The sequence below is a fragment of the Diabrotica undecimpunctata genome, chromosome 2 (assembly GCF_040954645.1).
Source record: "Diabrotica undecimpunctata isolate CICGRU chromosome 2, icDiaUnde3, whole genome shotgun sequence".
NCBI classification, from domain to species: Eukaryota; Metazoa; Arthropoda; class Insecta; order Coleoptera; family Chrysomelidae; genus Diabrotica; species Diabrotica undecimpunctata.
The window spans coordinates 23,368,661-23,392,154 of NC_092804.1; the positions used below are offsets into that span (position 1 = coordinate 23,368,661).

The 23,494-nt window shown below is 32.8% G+C and overlaps 1 protein-coding gene across 3 annotated transcripts in view; it reads right to left on the reverse strand.

Annotated features, from left to right (window-relative positions):
• Positions 1 to 23,494, reverse strand: part of Dgk (diacyl glycerol kinase 1) — a 529,426-nt gene that overhangs the window by 34,911 nt on the left and 471,021 nt on the right. For all 3 annotated transcript variants that reach the window (XM_072522519.1, XM_072522517.1, XM_072522518.1), the window contains 4 exons: positions 17,187 to 17,348; positions 12,779 to 12,901; positions 6,597 to 6,721; positions 1,979 to 2,216 (listed from right to left, as the gene is read on the reverse strand). In XM_072522519.1, the coding sequence (XP_072378620.1) occupies positions 1,979 to 2,216; positions 6,597 to 6,721; positions 12,779 to 12,901; positions 17,187 to 17,348 (648 nt within the window). The remainder of the gene's footprint in view (positions 1 to 1,978; positions 2,217 to 6,596; positions 6,722 to 12,778; positions 12,902 to 17,186; positions 17,349 to 23,494) is intronic.

Here is a 23,494-nt window from a genome sequence, read left to right on the forward strand (position 1 = left end):
ATGTTCCGTGCAAAACTGTTGTAACTTTGTTACATTAGAATTACAACAGTTTTGCACGGAACTTATGTACAAAAACGCAAAATAGTTAGAACTGCTGTTATTGTAATATTTAGCCGGTTAAGCATTTGAAAGTTACTAAAGTTTTACAGGGGATAGATATGCATGTTTATAATCGAATTCCATGATTACTTCATTTTCATAAAATTTTGAGTTACTGCAGTCTTGCTCTGAGGGTGCAATATAGTTACTGTGTTGTCACGTGAATTAGCTTCTGTTTTAACCTTTATTTCACTTAATTAACTTGATCTTAATATAAGAAAGTTAATATAACTCAGCTAGCTATTTAATAGACCATTCATTAATACTAAGGCGGTACGGAGTTTGCTCTACGTAGTTAATTATAAAAATGAACTTTCTGTTAAGTGCAAACAGCAAACATTATTTTTAAGACGTGTCAAATGAAATAGGCAACATGTCTGTCTTCGATATGATATCTTTACATCTAAGAAGAAATAATAAAAGGCATATGAAATATTTTGTAACCGCATAATGCCAAAGAATGAATCAACAACTAATATAACCAGTTTACTCTGCCAAAATATTTCTCAAGATTTATGATCGTTAAATAACTGGCCTAAACATATTAGTCACAGATGTATAAGTGTCGAGGTATTGGCCGGAACAGTAATTAATCTTGTGGGTGTAAACCGAGTACTACTAACCACTTAAAAGCAGTCATGTAGTTCTACTGGCATGTGGTTAGTTGGACTTAAACATTAAATAGCTATAACTACATTTCACCTACAACTGTGGGTGTTATCACGAGACTTTTTTGCCGACTGTATTACTATTTAGTTTTTGTATAGACAATACATTAGGCCAGAAGTTAAAGTTATTTGAAGAATAGAATTTACAATAATCGATATTGAATTAGCGATGCAATAAGTTTTCATGTTACGGCATATTATGGTTATTTTACAGATGGACCTGCCCTATTTTGCTTATATTTTAAAGATAAATTATTTATTAGATTAATTAAGGGAATATATTCTAGAGCGTAATAATTTATATCCTAAATAAACTTATAATGTACGTTATGACTTGTTCGCGTTAAAAGATACAAAACAGTTTCGTTATTCAAGTATTATGTTTATGAAAGCAACAGCCAGGTCCATAATGTACATCCGGTAGCATTATTGAATCTTTAATTCTGCTGTGATCTCCTTAGACGTTTTGTGTTCATGTAATTCATGTTCATTCCATCTCTGTTATTGTTGAGTCTATCCTCGAAGACATTAACATTTATAAGTATCGAAAATAAAAAGCAAAAAGAATAATAAGTTTTAAAGAATAGGAATGAGGTGAAGGCCTTAGCGCAAAATAGAACTCGATGGCGCGTTTTCACTGAAGCTCTATACTCCACTTAGGAGTTCAAGAACCTTATATATATATATATATATATATATATATATATATATATATATATATATATATATATATATATATATATATATATATATAAGAATAGTGTAGCAAAATTATAAATAAAATTTTGTTTAATTCGACATTATATATCCTTGACCAAAATAAGTTATTTGTATTTCAACAGCATTGAATAATGCCCGGTTCACATTATTCTAGTCCAGTAATCCAGTCCAGTGTTGGTCTGGATTATCGTCCACATTACTACAGTCATTCACAAGCTGTAAGATCGGAGCAATAATGCATGTTCACTGTTCAACTTATGATCAAGCACTGTAATGGCCGTTCACACTACTCCAGTGGCCTTGAATGGGCGAAAAATAGACCGTCATTCCAGCCAACTGGACTGAATGGTACATTCCAGCGCGAGTGGAATGCTGTGATGGAATGCTACTGGAATAATGTGAACCGGGCATAAAATTAAAACGTTTCTCAAATATACAACCTTTATAGATTTTTCTACGTATTCCGCTTAAATACATTTTGGTATACTTACATACACAACTCAATCCTTTCTTTCCTAAACCAACTAACATGTTGAGACAAAGGTTGCAGTAAGCTGGTCTACTGAAATGCTTTAGCCGCCACAAATGGTTGCCATCTTCTTTCACATTGGCGTCCAAACCCAATAAAACTAGAAGAGGTATTGTTGTAAGTCCTCCTCGTTTCCATTCTTCCAACGACACCGTACCATCTGCGTCGTAATCTATTTCTACCATCATATCCTGAAGAATCTGTAACATAATTAATAGAATATGAGCCAAATTCATCAAAACAACTACGGAAAATATTTGATTATATAGCACAATATATCATTAAACCTCAACTACATACAGTAAAACCCTCAAATAGCGACCACCCACGGAGAATCAAAAGTGGGTCGCTAAAGAGAAGTGGGCATTTTAAGAGGGAACATTAAGAGAGACTAGTCCGAATAATAAAAGAGTTAAGACAACAGGATCCTTTAAAAGATGGCGAGAGAGCTGAAAGTCTACGAAACAAATATGACTATAGCCTTAATATCGGACAAAAACGAGCCTAAGACCTAAGATATGAAGAAGATAAAGAGAAGAATTTTATTTCTTTTTCGCTTCTTATCTTCTCATTTTAGTTCTTATAATCCTTTTATTTTTTCTTCTTTCTTCTTCTTCTTTTTACATAGACATGACTCTGTCTGCTTTTCAATGTGCCTCAAGTAAGTTGTCGTTCCATCGACAACAAATAGAGTAGTAAAGACGGCAAGAGACGGTTCCCCAATAGGAAGACGATCAGTAGGAAGACCACGAAAACGATGCAATCCTTTTATTTCTTATCTAAAAATAGAAAGTTTAAGAGCTCTTTTATATATATTTTTTTCAAGTTTTCACATGAGATTTTGTGTGTACATAATTATAAACAATAGAGAAGGACACACAAGTGCATAAAAATGTAGACAAAGTGTATAATACAAATTTATTGTATATGTATTATTGCTTGGGAATCAAAAAATATTTGTGATACATAGAATATTTCTTTCATTATAATCGAAATAGCGTAAGTATTCTCCATTGGCCTATTAACCACTAAATATTAGTCTCTTGTTTATAGCTATATGCAACACAATGCCTTTTGGCCCGAAGCTCACAATTGCAACATATATTTCAGAGCACATTTGTATAATACTCTCCGATAATGGGCTTTTGTACAAAACAGAATAATAGTGTATTACTGAAAACTTCGATCTCATTCGGGGGATTGTTCGAAACGCGTTTAGTTAGGGTATCGGTAACTTATTATGCAAACTATTTCGGTGAATTTGATTAAAAACTATGGAATGGCTTTCTTTGATCCACAGTGGGACTATAAAGTCAGTGATTGTCTGTATATACGTATAGGGACAGTCTAGAGACATATTCATAGGGACTGTTTATATTGAAAAACAACAGAGCCCCAGGAAAATACGGCATGTGGATAGTATTAAGGAACGAGGGAAAAAATCAATTTACGCTTCCAAAGGCCATAAAATATATGCTTAGCCTGAAGTATCAAAACGTCATCCAACAATGACATGATATTCATGCATAAAAAAGACAACCCCACAGATCTTAAAAACTACCGCCCAAACAGTCTTATCTCCGACGTGTACACATTATTCTAAAGATACTAACAAAACGATTATCTCCCAAACTAGATTTATATCAACCTAAAGAAGGGCAAGGAAAATGGACCTGAGCTAACAGTAGACTTCCTTAAACTCATTGATGAAGAAAACATTAAAATTTTAGTTGACTTTTTCAATTTGATTTATTTAACTGGAACTATTCCAAAAAATTGGTTGTTATCGATATTCGTAACACTGTCCAAAAAAACTTCAAACAATGTTTCGTCCATATAATTGTCCTCATGAGCCGACTCTTAAGGTTTTTTTAGAGTTATTTACAACATAATATTTGAGAAAGTAATCTCCCTAATCAGCAAGAATCAAATAGTTGGATATAAATAAGGACCTATATCTATGATTTATAGACTTAAAGAAAAAAACATTCGGTATTTATTTATGTTTAAACTGGATCTGGTTCTCATTTTATAATTTGGTAAATATTAATGTGTCTAAATATTGTAGTTTTTAACAGTCGAGTTATTTTTGGTTCCGGTATTAAAAATTTCTATTATTAAAATCAGGTTCTTATTTTATTATTTGGTAAATATTAATACCTGTATCCATTACAGGTGTTTATTTATGTTTACACTGGATCTGGTTCTCATTTTATCATTTGGTATATAATAATGTGTCTCAATATTCTAGTTTTTAATAGTCCAGTTATTTTTGGTTCCGGTATTAAAAATTTCTATTGGGATGAGTTGCTAACTCACAGCTTTAATAAGGACAAGAACTATCGGATGTAACAAAAATAAAAAAGTGAGATAATATTGTATACTCTCAGTCCTACTCGTTAGCTTGAATTTAGAGGACATATTTAAGGAAGCCTTATTGAAGACAGCAGAAGCAATGGTGTAAGCGTGAGGACCTTTAAAATGTAATGAACGAAATAAGCCAGACCAGTGATCATAATGGATTAAAACTAGATGTTTAAAGTAAACTAAATATGATATCAAACAAGCTCAAAACGAACCCAAGCAACTTGGGTAAAAATGAGAAACATTCTTTGCAGTCACTATCTTAATACTGACCTTTGAGTTTTATATCTTTCTTTCTTTGAAATATGGTAAACAGACAACTATTAAAGATAAGATGGGAAGACAGAATCTTAGCGCTCTTACATCCAAAACTTGTAAAGGGTTTAAATCTTTGTTTGATAAAATTTAGTCTAAAAAAATTTTGTTCTTGCTCTTCTTTTATCTAGGCTTATTATTTTTTTTTCAACATTGCCTCATATTCTATTAGAGTTTTGTCATGTCACCTCTTATTATTCTCTACTTACAAGCATGAACGTTGGAAGTCGAGATATAAGAATCATATTCAATCTTTATTGGAAGCAAACAGTAAAAGTTAAAGTGACTGATGAGCTATCTGAGAAGTTAGAAAGTTTCCGTGGCGTTATACAGGGTTGTATTCTTTTTCTGATTTTATGTAATTTATGAAGACGAAGCTGCGCTAGATCGAAACTGGAGAGAGTTAGAAACGAAGAAATAAGAAACGAAATGAAAATGGAGCGAAATATCAATGATGACATAGAAAGAAAACAATTAATTTGGTTCGGACATGTTAAAAGAATGCCAGAGTACAGATGGCCTAGAAGAGTACTGGAAATGATCCCTCCTGAAAGAAGAGAGAGTGGACGACCATGGAGAAGTTGGCGCAACGATATTGATGAAGCAATGGCAGCAAGAGACTTAGAAGAGGCAACTGCATATGACAGAAAAAGATGGAAATTGGGGGCGGAGAAGCGGCGACAGCCGTAATAAATCCATTATATATATATATATATATATATATATATAATATATATATATATTATATAATTATTATATATAATGTAATTTTATATAATATTATATATAATGTAATTTATGCAGTGAATCCATTAGTAAATAACGATCGTAAATGTAACTGTTAATGGAGAGGTTTTAAAGAATATGCGATATGCGGACAACACAGTTTTGATAACATATAATCTTCACAATTTAAAAACACTTGTAGAGAGATTATACTGTTCATCTAACCTCTCCTTTATGGGTCAGTGGCCACTCAGGAAAAACTGAAACGAATAATGCTTATCAATGCTGATTTGTAGTAATGAATCGGTCTCCTCAGATTCGAATCCTCAGGTCGGATTAGAGATTGCTTTATATTGGGTTAATTCAAGTTCTTCAAGATGGAATATTTTTGTGGCAAATCGGGTAGCAGCTATACAGTCAATAGGGAAAACTTTTCTCTGGCACCATGTGAGATCTAATTGGAATCCAGCAGACTTGCCTAGCAGAGGTGTAGTAGTGAAAAAGCTGTTGGTTCCTTCATATATGTGGTGGCATAGTTCTCCAATTTGATCGTCATAAAATATAAATTACGAACAATTTAGAATGAATTTTAGTTTAGAGAATATTTCCGAAGGAAACAAGGTCGTCAAATATTCGAGTAGAAAATAGCTTTTGGTTATTAGCTTCGGAAAGATATTCTTCGTTTAAAAAGATTCAACGTATTTTCTCATACGTTTTACGATTTATAAAAAAATTTAGGCTGTTAAAAACTGATCTAATTCGACTTACGGAGGAGTTCTCCCAGAGAATTAGATAGTGCAAGAAATCTCATAGTACGGCAGCTTAAAAAAATATTTTAGTAAAGAGTTTGTTTGAGTAAAAACTTGGCTGCATTGACACTCATGTACACTGAAGAGGACGGGTTCTTACGTGTGGGTGGACGATTGGAAAATGCTGACCTCCTATATGATCAGAAACATCCTATTTTGTAGCCAGCTAATAATGGTTAATAATGGATTAAAGCAGTTAAGCTACGCTGACGATATCGTACTAATCCAGATTGAAGTCAAATGGCTTTAATCTGGATAATATCAAATAATTATTCGTTTTAAGACTTTAAGATTAAGAGGCAAATAATAGTTTGTCAAAATAAAATTAAATTAAATTTTCCATATAAATATTTCATGTTTACTTACTGGTTTAAGTTCTGAAATATCCCAACCAAGATATTCAGCCACCGTCATCATTTGATTAACGATACAATCCATTTCATTCTTGTCTAAAACACCATCTCCGTTGGTGTCGTATAATCGAAACATAACTGAAACAAAAAATACATATTTTAAATAAACGTAAACCACTCTTTTATGTATTAATACTTTTATTAACAAATATTTTGATCACTATAAAAATATTATTTATTACGAAAGAATTTATTTATATTGCACACATTCTAATATGCAAGTTTCTTTTCTTGCATTTAGCGTCTCTTGTGGAGGTTGTTGATCAACATGACTGTTTGCACTTTCGAAACTACTGTACGAAATAATTTGACTGATGTCATTCCGAACCATTCACGAAGGTCTCGCAGCCAAGAAATTCTTCTACCTCTCACGCTTCTTCATCCATCTCTATTTCCTTGCATTATAAGCTGTATCTATTATCCAAGCTTGCATTAAAAGGGTGATCCAACTGACCTCGAGAATTACGAAGTAATTCACAATGATAATAACAAGTGAACTGTAAACAAAATTAAATTTTGACCGACCTAGGAAACACGAAGGTTTTACGGATATCTTTGGTACTAACGACCCCTCCACTGCATAAAAGGGATTATGGAAAAATCCATAAATCAAACCGACCATTCATCCTGGCTTTCGCAGAGTTTCGCAAAGCATTCGATACGATACGATCGGAACTACAAACTGATAGCAAACATATATAATAATGCAACCATGACCAGAGTACCCAAAAGAGGAACCAGACAAGGAGATAAGTTATCTCTCAATCTCTCCGGCAGTTCTTGAACATGCTTTCAAACAATTGGAGTGGGACGCCAAAGGAATCAATGTCGATGCCGAAATGATCTCCCACCTACGATTTGCAGACGATATAGTTCTGATACAGGATAATTTAAAAGAGCACAAACCCTTGGATTTACCAGATATAAAGTATATTGTTTAGAATATAAGAATATTTTTTAAATATTAATTTTGGTTAAATTGATTAGACATGATTTTATGGTCACCGCAACATGTTTTTGTTTTCGCTTCATCTTCATCTTCTCGAAAATAGCAACTCTCTTTCTTTTACATCTTTGTTTGGAAGTTTCACCATCTTCTTATAATATATGTTTCTGTATTCACGGTAGTATAAAACGTATCTTCTAGTTAACATATTTCTTTTGGCAGTATCGTTCAAACCTTCTTCTTCTTTGAGTGCCTCTCCTATCGGAGATTGGATATTATTAGGGCGATTCTAATTTTATTCACTGCTGTTTTGAATAATTCGTTGGTGGTACAGCCAAACCACTCTCTTAAATTTCTCATCCAGGACATTCTTCTACGGCCTGGATTTCTGCGTCCTTGGATTTTTCCTTGCATTATATTTTGTAGGAATGTGTACTTTTGTCTTATCATCAGTTGGCCCAAGTATTCAAGTTTTATCTTTTTTATATTCAGTATAACTTCTGGATCGTTATTTATTCTGCGTATTACCTCTTCATTTGTAATTTTATCCACCCAACTTATTTTTAGTAGACGGCGGTAGCACCACATCTCAAAGCTTTCAAGATTTTTAACATTCTTCTGTTTAAGAGTCCATGCCTCAACACCGTAAAGCAAAGTACTGAATACATAACATTTTAACATGCTAGTTCGTAGCTAAATACTAATATCACGATTAAAAATAATTTTTTCATTTTTATAAAGGTAGACCTGGCAATTTCAATACGTCTTTTTATCTCGTGATTTTGGTCACCTGTTTCAGTAATGAGAGTTCCCAAGTATTTGTATTCGTTTACTTTTTCGAGTTGGGTACCGTTTATTACGATACTAGTGTCATGTATTGGATTCTTACTGAAGGTCATATATTTGGTTTTTTTGACGTTCATCCTTATGCCGTTGTTATTACATATCTCATTCATACTTTCAACTACATGTTGTAGATCTTCCGCTGTTCTTGCCATTATCACAGTATCGTCAGCATATCGAATGTTATTGATAACTTCTCCATTTACTATTATCCCTTCGTTTGCATGTGAGAGAGCTTCTTGGCATATTTGTTCGCTGTAGATATTAAACAAGGGCATGTAGAAAGAATGGAAGAAGGCGAAATACCAAACAAAATATTCAAACAGATGCCAGTAGGAAAAAGAACAAGAGGAAGACCGAAACTGAGATACTTAGAACAAATAGAAAATGATATAACAACCTTAAAAATAAAAAACTGGAGAAAAAAAGCACGAAACAGATCGGAATGGAGAAGAATCCTAGAACAGGCCAAGACCCAAAAAGGGTTGTCGAGCCAGTGATGATGATGATGAGATATTAAACAAGAGCGGTGGCAATATACAACCCTGTCGTACTCCTAAAATCAAACCTCGTTCAAACTACCTACTCCTAACTTTTGTGACGACCTCATCGTAATACTACTTCTTCCAAACACTTCTTTTCGTTTTCGCACGAGCTTTACTCTTTGTTAATATCCTTCTGTATTCAGGATACTGCTAGCTCTTTGTGTCATCTGGCCCTCAGATGCCTTATTTTGTTATTTGATTTACAAAAGTTTGTGTTATATTCTTTCAATTTTTTAATTTTTTTGTTTGTTTTATTTTACGTTCATCTTAGTCCCATGCAGAAGCAAGGCTGGTCTTCAGTGGGATTTTGCTGGTATTCCAAAGGAATCGTTTGTGACCACATGTCGTACGGCCATGCAGCTCTCGGCACGATGTCTTCCAGCTCAGCTTCCGGATTTTTTTTGCAGAAGGTGACATTTCGTGTTTTGCTCCAGGTGCAGCAGTACCTACTCCCAGTACTTTTCGCATACTAGGTCCTCCATGTACACCTACGGAATAAAAGGAATACCGGTTGGGAAGAAATTGTTTGAGTATAAGCATTTTATTTTCTATGTATTATACTTCTATATTCTACACTTTGGGTACCATAAAAATGTCTAGTAATACATATTGTTCTGTGTAAGTAGCTAAAGTATTCATCCAAGACGTCCATAACCTAATATAATAAGGATTTTTGTTGATGGCTTGCTATATATGAAAGTATCTATTATATACTAGTTCTTATTTTATTTTCAAGATAAGGAGAGATATTGGCAGTTGCCACTCAAAATAACCGTTCAGTAACTCATTTTCTCTTGACACCTAAAGTCGAAATAATTTGGAAAAGTTTGTGTCGTTTCAAACATATCAGGAAACAACTATTGGGAAATACTTCCTAATTCTGCTGCTCGAACAACTTCGAAAGTTTCATTTAGAAAATTGGGTCGCAAAAACAAAATAAACTGATAGGAAAAAGTTTGGTATCGTTGTGTGAACTAGTTTTAAAAACTTTTTCAAAGAAAAATAATCAAAATATAGGTAAAATTATATATGACAGAAAGTTTTAATTTTAAAATTGATTAGATCCCGCACATAATTTTTTATTCCAGTTTGTCATTTCGACTGTTTGACATTAGTTTTAGTAATAGGACACTCTTCCGCTACCACAATATAAAATTGGACTGAGCTGATTTATTTTTTATTTATGAGAAAGAGAGAAGTCTGCAATATTTTTATACTTATACCTAAAAATACACATTTCAGTACATGTTTTCTTGGATCACATCAGTATCCTCTTAATAGACATGTTTTGTCTAATCGTCTAATCGTCTCTCACCAGATCTTTTTTGGTGGGAAAAGGTTATCGAACTCTCCATTCTGTAGAATAGCAAATCTTTGAATATTATTTATTTATGAGACTTTGGAGGTAAAATATGTTTTTTGGTTCATATTGTTGCGAAGGCTAAGGTGGCCTTTTCTCTAATGCATGGTCATGAAAGTAAGATAACTGTTCTATTAAAGGAGATGATCTATCTTATAATATGAAATCTTTTCAGGTTGCAATTTCTAAATGAAAATTAAACTTTACATTTGCGGTTTAAATCCAGTACAGACTTTATAAAATATAGCCATTATATTATAGAAGTATATTAGACAAGCTTTAATTGACGCTTTTGCAAGTTTAATTTCGATCAACTGTGACTGTATAATTAATGCTCAAGGTTGGAAAACGGCACTTCATTAAAATAACCATATTTTTTGTAAAAATGCTTGTATAATAATTTTTAAAGTTTTATTTTAAAATCTTAAAATATATATAATTAAAAAGACCCTTTCGAGCTACATCACCGAACGTTTTCGGACTAAAAAGTTCAAATACTAGTGTATTACCAGGTGTACATGAGTCAAACCATTAATATTTGGGTAAAAACCCTTAAAATAATACAAAATTTATTCTGTTATCTGTTAAGTTTTTAACAGATACCCTGCATGGTAACGTAGGACTCCCAATGCTGCTGACCCTGAGACAATGTCTCTGTATGGGCTCTAGATGGCATCTGAGGCAAAAATTATTTTTGAATTATTCGTTTAATTTGTGACCAAAAATAATTTTTATTTTTTTTTTCATACGAGGCTATGTTTTTATACAAAAAAAAAATAAAACATCTTAACGCGTATGTTTCATGTCTTCACATCTACAAAAAAGGTTTAAAATTATTTTCCTGAAACGTGACACAAGCTGCAACTATTAGCCTTTTTCATACGAGGCTATGGTTTTATACAAAAAAAAAAAAATAAATAAAACATCTTAACGCGTATGTTTCATGTCTTCACATCTAAAAAAAAAGGTTTAACATTATTTCCCTGAAACGTGACACAAGCTGCAACTATTAGCCTTATTCGTTGTCGTATTCATGCAAATATTCCTGGTGTTTTCTTATTTACTTATGTAAAAGTGTTTCAATTAAATTAGCGGAAACTTTGCAGAGAGTTTAGATCATGCTGATCAAAAGTGCTCATTGCCAGAAGTTTATGGCTTATAGTTTGGTAAATTCAAAGCAATAAAATATTTTACGACCGGATCATAAAACCTTTTATAGAGAATAGAAGATGCAGGTGTATACATAAGGTAAATTCACTTTTTTCTGTCTTGGAGACCATGTCACTTTTAATAATAAATTTTATTTCCTTCCTAATCTAGTCAGTTGGCTGGTTCTAACTGTTGGACCAAGTTCTTCTTCTTTCGGTAAGGAAAAATGTATGTTCCCTTGAAGAGAGATCCTATAACACGACCTGGCGTCATCACAATTTTATAATATAATATCTAAAGGTTATTATACCTGGATTGGTAGCTAGTTTCAACTACTCTCAAGATCTAAGTATTTTCCACATGCTTAGTAATTTACCAGTCAAAACTTTACTTTTTTTATTATTAATTTAACGTGGAAATATTCACTTGTAGGTTTCACTGATGATGGTCCAACTGAACCGAAAACTTGTTAAGCTGTTTGTTCGGGCTGTTAGGCCGTTGTCTCCTGAGATTAGTCCTCGACGTTTCGCCAACACTAGGAGTTGGCATCTTCTGGAAATGTTACTGCTTCGCTTGTAATCTTGGTCATTTTCAGCTTACAAGCGAAGCAGTAACATCTCCAGAAGATGTTAACCCCTAGTGTTGGCAAAACGTCGAGAACTAATCTCAGGAGACAACGGCCTAACAGCCAGAACAAACAGCTTAACAAGTTAGACGATGGCCGTGAAAGCCTAACGCATTTTATCATGAACCGAAAACTTTTTGAAAATATTTGTAGTCCTAGTGAATAAATTTTAATAATAAAATATACCATCATGCATTAGAAGTTTTTACTTCTTTTTTTAAAATAATAATATTACTTAAAAATAATGTTAGTGTCATATTTTCTAATTAAAGTTACTAAAAAAGTAACCAAAAATGAAAAAAAATCAACTTTAACACATTCCATGTCTCTGCACAGTGGTATTTAATTAAAACATATGCTGGTCCAGATGCATATAAGCTAACACTTTATAGTCTGTATCCTAATTTAATAAATGTCTGTAATAAAACATAATTTTTAGCATAACAATCCATTTCATTATCTGCCAGATACTGATTTTTTTTCAATCGACATTATTAATTATACTTTATAAAAAACTGATGATTACTTTTTTTCTTCTTCCAAAACCGATATACAATGACGTCAAACATGTAATATAATAAAAACGAAGCACTGTCCTATTGTAGGAAAAGATAAAATATTTTCACATTTTCTTGCAAAAAATATCGTCAGATGGAGTTTTACTTACATTCTAATTTGTCCTCTGGTCGCCCCGCTTCCAGCAGTGACAGATAACAAACGATGTCTTTCAAAGATACCTTCACTTGATTCACATCCAGCATGCTTGCCTTCCTCACAATGTGTCTCATTTCTACAACAAAAAAGGAAAAATAAATTTTGTGTATTTGGTTATTTCACGGCAATAAACACAGAAACGGTTTTTTTGATAGGTCTTTTGTTACCCACACACATAGATACACACATATACACACTTAGATATACGGCGTGTTCTATTAAGAATCGTACATAAAATATCCAAGGGTTTCAACAATAAATGCTTAGGTAAAAGTTGCTTTTTTCGAAAAAAAAAAACAGGTTTCGCAGTTGAAAATTAAAAAAAAATAACATGGACAATATTCTTTTATTACATGGTATAATTTTTCTTAATTTGCTTAATGTGTTATAAGATACAGCTGCTAAATTTTGTTGACTTTACTATACCAGTAACGAACAGCATGCACAAGCAACCTCTTTTTCCTTCTAACGGTTACACTATTGACAGCGCAATAATTCCGACTACAGTTTTAAATTTTTCTATATATTCTACGTAAATTATTCGAAACGCATAAAATGGCAGGTTTTCGAGATATTCGCACTCAAAAGTGAATATGTTTCATTTTCATTTTTTCGATCAGGCCTAATTGAAGGGGTCAGTGCAAAAAGTAGCTAAATCCATATTTTTCTAGAATTGAATTAAGTGGCGACATCTATATAAAATTATGGGTACTATAAGCTGGCAAAGTCAGATTTCTAATAAAAAGTGTCTTACTGGGTAAAATCCCATATCTTAAAATTTTAATCAATCATAATTTCAGTGCAAGAAGTTGCTAAGTGTCAAAAAGTGTCCAAGTCCAAGGACTTGACATTTACGTGTAACTTTGATCTGTGAATTTTTTGGAATTATACGAAAGTATCGTAGAGAAAAATGTCTGATTTTGTTAAGAATATTTTACATATTATTTATGATATTATATTAAAAATAAATAAGAACTTTGAATACATGAGAAATACAATATTACACAATAAGCATAGCTTAGTAAAAATAATGATTTTAAGGTTATTTGTTTAGTAAAGTACATTTTTTATTTTAGAATCAAGTAGTTACAGTGAAGATGTAACCTCGGGAAGAGAGTATGATCCTCACGAAGGCAGTTCTCGCATTAGTAGTAGTAACCATCCTGCGATGGTTAGTGATTCACGTAGCAGCAAGAATGAAGGAGACGTTGTAGAACCAGAAAATATAACCTATAACTTTGTTCCTATTGGAGGGGATTCCGAGAATTTGTATTCTGTTTCAACAGGAAAGAAACGACTTAGAAACCCAGAAAATGAATCAGAACTTTAAAACAGAAAAATCCTTTTACTGAAAAGAATAAACGTCGTGAAATTACGGCATTAGAGTATGCCTTTAAGATGGTCAATGGACCACAAAGGAGTAACAATAGATGGCGAAAAGCTTAACCATCGCCGTTTCGCAGATGACATTGTCCTTATCACAGATAATTTAGGAGAAACCACAGATATGTTAAATGAATTGTGCTTTGCATGTCCGAAGGTGGGCTTCAGAATGAACTTGACCAAAACTAAGTTTATAACAAATATGGTCCTCAATAAGAATCAGCAGGGATAACCAAACTTCCAAAAACGAATTACTTTAGCGTGGGCAGCCTTTGGAAAACTGCGAGACCAACATACCAATTAGCCTCAAAAGAAAAGTATTTGACCAATGAATATTACCGGTCATGGCCTATGATGCGAAAATTATTTTTCTTACCAAGACTACGGCTTAGAAATTGAGAGTGGCACAGAGACGAATGGAACTGTTTATGCTGGGAGTGACGTTGAGAGACCGAATAAGAAACGAATATCTGCAAAACCAGACGAGTACTGCTGATGTTGTTGAACGAATAGCGGAACTGAAATGAACTAGGCAGGCCATGTAGCGAGAATGCACGACTCACTAAGGATGAACAAAATTACAAATTGGGGGCAGACAAAGAGCAGACAAACGTAGAAGAGGAAGACCACCTACACGTTGGATTGACGACATCAGGCATATCACTAAAAATAGGCAACAAAGAGACAAAATCGTAAAGAATGGATGAGTTTTAGGGAGGCCTATGTCCAGCATTTGACGTAATAAATGAAGGCTGGATGATGATGATGATAATGACGATTATGATGAATATATAATTTATAAGTAGTGGGTTGTCATTTTATTTATTTTCCTTGTTCCATATACCATTGTTAGTACTGCAACAATTTGGTGGGTTTGGAGTTGTAGTCTACTTTAGACGTGGGCCGTGGGGCAAATTTACCTGACGCCAAGTTAACATCAACTCAATTTAAAACAGAAATGTCAACAAATCCCCCATCTCCACTGGAGAATCTACGCCTTTGTTATCATCCGACAGCCAGTGTAACAACTTACTCTGCATTTAAATTAATATTTAAAAAGCGCACATGTATATCTTATATAGTAAGCAAATCTGTGCTAAGGATCAGTTGGTAATAAATATTATACTCTCGTAAAGTGAAAACCTAATAAATGTTCTCTTATCCAAATCCCGTGAATGGAAGAGTAACTTACTCCAGTAACTGCAGATATTCTACGTGTGCTTAGCTCGGAATCGATAGTGACTTGGCTTAAAATTTCATCTTCTATTCTTACTGACATCAATTTAGGACGCCAGGTATCAAGTTTTGAGCGAAATATACTGCTTTCACCTAATCTGTCCTAGACAGATAAAAATGTATATGTTCTAGTTGCCGTCTGTTCAGATATTCTTGCGATGAATATCTCACAAAATTACCTATGTAACACAAAAATGTTTCTGTGCGTAAATACAAACTTAATTTCTAGTTTGAAAAATTTGTTGTGGCGCGATTACATGTAGGTAATCTACTAATATAACTGATAAAAAATTTCTAAAAAACAAATACTTAATAATTTTAAAATAGCAGTGATTTTATTTATAAATTTAGTATATTCAAAGCCAATTACCCAATAACTGCTTTTAACCAGGGATGGGAAAAACCTACCGGTTTTAACCGAAAATCGGTTTTTTTTACTTCGCAATAACCGGTTTTATCGGTTGTTTTTTTGTCCCGGTTATAACCGGTTTTTTATTTTTAAAGTAAAACCCGGTTATTAGGTTTTTACGGTGATTAGGATTAGGTAAGGTATTATTTTGGATCCCAATCATAATTATTATTCTCATGTAATTGTTCCAAACAAAAACATAATTCAAATTTTATTTTATTTTATAAATACAGAAGCAAACTGAAAGTGCAAACTCACATCATCCAGAAACAATTAAGTTTTATTATAATATTTCGTTGAAAAGGTACTTGCAATCATAATAGTTACGAGTATTATCGAGTCGAATGAAGTATCGCAAACTAAAGTGCATTGTAAGTGTAACTTTGTAACCTATTGGATTAAAAAACCGAAATACGGTTTTTGAAAAAACCGGTTGTTTTTGGCCAGTTATAACCGCCTGGTTAAACGGTAAGCAAAAAAAACCGGTATAACCGAAAACCAGTGTTTTGTCAAAAACCGCCATCTTTTCTTTTAACTTTGCTACCAATGCAAAACAAAAAAAATTACAGTGCACCAATACGCATTACAGGCCTAGGGATAAAAGTTACATTTGTATAACTTTCTGTTATTTTTCACTAAAAGTTCTTGACGGTACTTCCCCCCTTTCTTCTGTTTTCTGCTTCTCTTCACAAGTCCACTTTTTAACGCATCTGGTCTTTCTCTTCTTTAACTTTCTATGTAGCTCCTACGTATGACTATCTTTGACATTTTTATACATATCTAAGCATCTATTCTTTTTGTTTTTTTTTATCAAACATTATACAACAACAACTGGAGTGCGATACATCCCCTAAACGCAAACAATGGATAACACAAGAAATAAATGAACAATAACAAGAAAAAACAGAGAATTGTACAGAGTACAGAGTTGAATTGAACAGAGGATTGAGAATTGAAATACCTTGGGAATGCATTAACATTAACATATTTCACGCGCGTATCAGCGTCGCTTTAAGAGATATTTTTGAGAGAACAGTTTTAAAGGTGGTAATAAAAATTTTTGTTTAAAGTTGTCTCAGCTACATATTTTCAAGTTCTGTATCAAGTACAGAACGGACTAATTATATTTACGGGCAAGTTAAGGGAAGTTTACAATAATTATATATAATACTGTAAAAATTGTTATACAGATCGTTTTGAAATCTGACAAATACTATAAACTTGGAAAAGTTAAATTTCAAATATCAACAACAATAACAAAATAATTCTCTTGTATCGACAATCTTTGAAAAGCGGTGAACAAATCTATAGAAATAACTGATGCCCTGCTTACCTTCTAGTTTTCCGTTATTTACTAAAAGGGAGTTATTTGACTTCTTAGATGAATTTCTAGATATCTGACTGTGGGACGGGGAGGAATCTGTGCTCTTTTTTCCGAGGACTTCGTGACAAGAATACGAAGTGTGCGTAACCGTTAACATAGGATGAACTGTTCCTGAAAAAGAGAAAACATGTTAAAAATAGGGTTTAATTCTTATATGGAGAACAGTCTATAAAGGAGTAATCATTTCAAAGAAAGTATTATGATGATTAGTAGTTTACATTTGTGTTTGATGGAGTGCATATTGTGATACGAGGTAATAATAGATTTATTAGTCATATAATGAAAGGAAATGGCGATCATGAAACAAAAAATGGAGAAAGTGGAAATAACTATAGAAGTATGCCAGAAACAAAATAAGAAAAAGAACTTAATAATAACAGGCTTACCAATAGATATATCAGATGAAGAGCAACTAAAAACGAAATAGAAAACATTAAAAACAAACAATTTGGGATAATAACAAAAATAAATAGAGCACAAAAAAATAAATGATATGATGTATGTCAATCAATTTAAAAATTCGAAGAGATATTAAAAGGCAAAGGTAATTTAACAATACCGAGTATACATTGAATGTGACCTGACAATAAAATAGATAAATAAGCAAAGAAAACTTAAGAACATAACCGCTAACGAAAGAGTAAATGGAAAAAAGGACAAAAATCAGTTATGGATTCATAATTATAAAAGACACAAGATGAAAATGGAAGTACAAAATAAACATAATAGAAAATATTACAAAGAATATAGTACCACCCAGTTCAAAAAACTCTTCTTCTTCATGTGCCGAGCTCGATTATCGAGCGTTGGCTATCAAATTGGCTGTAGTAATTTTGTTGACGGCAGCTCGGAAAAGAGATGCAGGCAGAGGATCTGTTAAACCAATCTCTCAGGTTTTCAAGCCATGACGTTCTTCTTCGACCTGGCCCTCTTCTTCCGTCTACCTTGCCTTGTATTATTAAAGGGAGTATATATTATCTCTCTGGGTGGCGTATAACATGGACAAAATATTCAAGTTTGCGATTTTTAACTGTTTTGACGACTTCCGTAACTTTTCCGATCCGATGCAAAACAACTTCGTTACGAACTCTATCCACCCAACTTATTCGTAGGATTCTCCAATACACCCAGATTTCAAAGGCTTCCAGTTTCTTGAGAAGTGTATCCGTCAAAGTCCAACCTTCGACACCATACAAAAGAGTAGAGAACACATAACATCTCACTAATCAAATTTTCAGACTTAAAGTAATATTGTTTCCACATAACAGTTTCTTCATCTTAAAGAATGCAGCTCTGGCCTTCTCTATCCGTATTCTAATTTCTTTGCTCATGTCCCAGTTCTCATTTAGATTACAACCAAGGTAAGTGATACTGTTAGTTTTCTATAGTTGTTCACCATAAGCTGTTACCACTTCCGGTTGTATTGGCGTTTTACTGACGACCATCACCTTTGTCTTTGCGGTGTTTAGCTTAAGGCCATATTCGTCACACATTGTGGTAATCCTATTAAGTAGATGTTGAAGTTCTTCGTAATTGCTTGCAATTAACACTGTGTCATCCGCATATCTCAAATTATTAATATTGACGCCATTCATTTTTATACCACATTGAACATTATCCACTGCTTTATTGAAAACGAACTCAGAATAGATGTTAAAAATGCAGCCCTGCCTTACTCCTCTTCGTATTTGAAGCTCTTCAGAAGTGTCCCGGCCAATCCTGATGTTTGGACGTTGATGCAAGTAAACATTTTTAATAATGCGTAGGTCTTTATTATCAATACCTACCTGCTGAAGAATGGCTATCATTTTAGTATGTTTTACTCGATCAAAGGCCTTCTCAAAGTCAATAAAACACATATAAACTGGATGTCCGACATCTCTGTACCATAACCTGAATACTAAATAGTGCTCTCTTGTTCCAAGGTTATTGCGGAATCCAAACTGTGTGTCACCAAGTTGTTGTTCTATTTTTTGGTACATACTAGAGTGCAAAATTCGTAGAAATATCTTTAAAACATGACTCATCAAGCTGATGGTTCGGTAGTCACTACATCTTTTTGCATTTGCTTTTTTAGGTATCGTCACAAAAGTCGACAGCCGCCAATCCGTTGGTATATAGCCAGTTTCATAAATTTTATTAAACAGATGAAGGAGAGATATTTTACCTGAACTTTCGAAGAGCTTTATTATTTCACTCGGTATTTCATTTGGTCCCATCGCTTTTCGGGTCTTTGCTAATCTTGCTTGTTCAATTTCGTCAATTTCAAAAAACTAGTGGAAGAAAACATGTGTTCGGAACCGGAAATGGAAAAAACTTAGAAAAAAGAATAAAGACGTGAGTGAATATAAAGATGATAATAGAGACAGAACTAAACCACTAAAGGGTAAGATAATGACAAACAAGGAGAAGACCATTTTAAAAATGGCAACATGAATTGTAAGAGGCGTAAATGGAAGAAAATAGCACTGGGGAAAGAAACAGAAGATAAAAAGATTAAAGTAGTAGCTATAACAAAAACAAAAAGAAAAGGAAGAGGAACCACGATATTGAAAAACGGATACTTACTAATATACGGGGTGTTTCAAAAAGGTATATCATAAATTAAATCACGCATTCCGGGGACAAAAATAAATTGATTGAATCCAACTTACCTTAGTACAAAAGGGGACACAAAAAAGTTACAGCCCTTTGAAGTTACAAAAAAAAAATTGTTCTTTTGCATTATCTCCTAAACTACTTACGTTACTTTCTTGTTCTGAAAGAATTTTTCATACAAAATAAAACAACATAATCTAAGCGCACAGACAAATTTTAATGGGGATGTGCAGTCCTAAATCCCAACTTTTCAGTACGTTCAACTCAAATGAATTTTGTGGCATCATTAGTTTAACACAATATTTTTAAAATTTTTTTGCTTTCACTTTTTTCAAAAAATAGTTTTTATTGAGTTACGGCCCTTTTCATTAACCTTTAAAAAATTACGTGCAACTAAATAAATGGTTTAAATAAATTAATAAGTATAAAAAATGTCTATAACCTTTATAAATATGATATTATAATAAATGATCAAAATGACCCACATTTTCTTCAATACACATTCGGTATCGTTTTAATAAGGAAAACCGAATGCGCTGAAAAATCATATTTTTCTGACGAAATTGATTTGCAGCTTCAATTATTCTAACCCTCAATTGTTGTTCGTCCTCTATTGTTACATAATACACTTTCTCTTTAATAAACCCCCAAAAGCAAAAGTCCATGGGGTTAAGACCTGGACTTCTGGGTGTCCAAGAAATAGGTGCGTCACGACCCCTTCCATACCACCGACCAGGGTACTGCCTGCAAATGTATTCCCGGACTTTATAACTGTGATGCAGTGGAGCGCCATCAGTGTTTTCCATTAACAACCAATTGCAAAATCCAATCCTTTTAGGATAATCTTCAACCAATAACTCTTGAACCGTTGTTAAGTGATAGGGTTTAAGCAGCTGATCGTTCAAACGCCTCCAAACCCTTACGTGAGGAACATTTAGTTGAGCAGCTATTACCCTTGTACTTATTCCAGGGACTTCTACAATGAATGTCTTCATCAGTTGCATACATTATTGGACGACCACTATTGCCAGCAACTTGCAGTTGAAATGTACCCGTTTCCCGTAAACGACGATTAATGATCAGAAATAATCGTCTATCGTGTGTACTTCGATTATGGTATTTTACTTCATAACACCTTGCAGCTGCTACACTATTTTCTTGACATTCACCTACGATATTCCCGATAGTTTATTGAAATCATAATTTAATCTGATCCAACTTACCCAAAGTTAAATGCATATCTGCCATTTCCTGAAATGTGTAGGCCATTGTAATATCAAAATTTTTAATATTAATCTTATTTACACAATAAAGGATAGCTTCAAATTATTGACTATTATTGATGGAACTGTTTGTAATTATTGTATCCGAAGAAACTAATTGTAATTTTATGGCCAACTAGGAAAAAACTAGTTTTTCGAAAAAGTGATAAAAGTCAAAAATTTTTTAAAAATAATGTGTTAAACTAATGATGTCACAAAATTCATTTGATTTGAACGTACTCAAAAGTTTGGGGGGATTTAGGACTGCACATCCCCCTTAAAATTTTTCTGTGTGCTTAGATTTTGTTGTTTCTTTTGTATGAAAAATGCTTTCAGAACAAGAAAGTAACGTGTCCATTTTTATTACAAAATGTCAAGTAGTTTAGGAGATAATGCAAAAAAACAATTTTTATTTTGTAACTTCAAAGGGCTGTAATTTTTTTTGTGTACACTTTTGTATAAAAGTAAGTTGGATTCAATCAATTTATTTTTGTCCCCGGAATGCGTGATTTAATTTATGACATACCTTTTTGAAACACCCTGTACAACAGAGTAGAAAAGACAAAAAGAGAGCGCAGGCAGAGATAGCATGCTTAGTAAAAAAAATATCATTAATTTAAGTAATTATTTAAGTAAGGAATTGGATATATTTCAATGAGCGCATATTTAGAGTAGATATAGAAATGGGCTCAAAGAAAGCAATTACTAAAATATGAAAAGAATGAGTTCTGGGACAAACTGCAAGAAGTAATAATTGATTGCAAGCAAAAATAGTAATCACAGGAGATATAAATGCTAGAGTTGAAAAAGAAGTAGAAAAATGAAACAATGTTATAGGACCATATGAAGAGGATAAAATCAACAAAAATGGAAAACTTTTACTTGAATTTTGTTTAGAGAATAACATAATGATCGTAAATACATATTTCCAACATTAAAATGTACATAAGATCACGAGGGAAGTCATATCAAGAAATGAACAATCAATAATTGATTCATTGAGTATAGTCAATAATTATTTGTGACTATACTGTGCATAGTCATAAAAAGTGCATAAAATAGAGGAACTGGATAAGAGACGAAAGGATGAAAAGAAGCTATGAAATACACAGTGAGCACTGCCTACTGCAAATTACATTTAACAGCAAAGGAATAGAAATAAAAATCACAGAAGACAAAAATAAGAAATACAAGGAAATAATTAAAATACATGAACTAAGGGAAGAAACAACAAAAATCAGATACAAGGCGGAGTTAGAGAAGAAAATTGACAAAAAAGTGGAAATGACAGAAGTAGTAAAAAATGAATGGGGAAAACTTAGAAACGCTATGACAAATGCAGCAAAAGTAGTATGTGGGACCACAAGAAATAATAGGAAAGAGAAAATGACATCGTGGTAGAATAAAGAGGTAGAAATCGAAATGAAAAGAAGAAATTGTGTAAAGAGTACTTACAAAACAAAACGCAACAAAAATATAAAATATACAAAATACGTAGATTAAAAGTTAAAGAAATAGTCAAAAACGAGACAAAGAAAAGCTGGGACAAGGACAAAAAATGGAAGAAAGAAGTAAAGAAAATATAAAATTGTTTTATATTACATTGAAAAACCTACGAAGCACCAAAGAAATAAAGCTAAAACAAATGACCAAAACCAATGACCAAAAACGGAACAATATTAACCGATGACAAGGATATAATGGAAAGATGATGATCCCCCAAAAAATCTCAATAAATTCATGTACTTCACATTTTTTTTATTAATTCCAACTAAAATTACAATCTATCCAAAAATAAAAAATAATAAGTAATTTGTTTGTTTACATAGCTTGCAAGAACCTCTTCCAGTGGAGAGTTCCTTTTCTTTATTTGGCAACTGTAAACGTTATTAATTTATTGTGAATAGTTTAATTAAAAAGTATGTAAGTTAAAAGCAATAAAATAATAAAACACAATCAATCACCTACATATCACATAATTGAGGTAGAATTTAAAATACAGTTGATTTTGGTTAAACATTAAATCTGTTTGGGATACAACTTCTTTTACTGAAGGCACTTCCAGATCTTTTTCTATAGAGGAGGATGTAAAATACCATGGAGTATTTACTATGGACGTTAACATTTTATTCTGGAAGTATTGGAGGATTGCAAGATTAGAATTGTTAGCGGTGCCCCATAGCTGAATACCATATGTTCATATGGGCATAAGGATCGCCTTGTATATGAGCAGTTTGTTATCCAAGGTTAATTTAGAGTTTCGACCAATTAACCAGTACATACGTTTACATTTAATGCCCAGCTGTTTTCTTTTGGTAAAGATGTGCTTCTGCCAAGTTAGTCGTTTATCAAGATAGATACCTAAGAATTTTGTGTCGTTCGCCTTACTTAATTGCT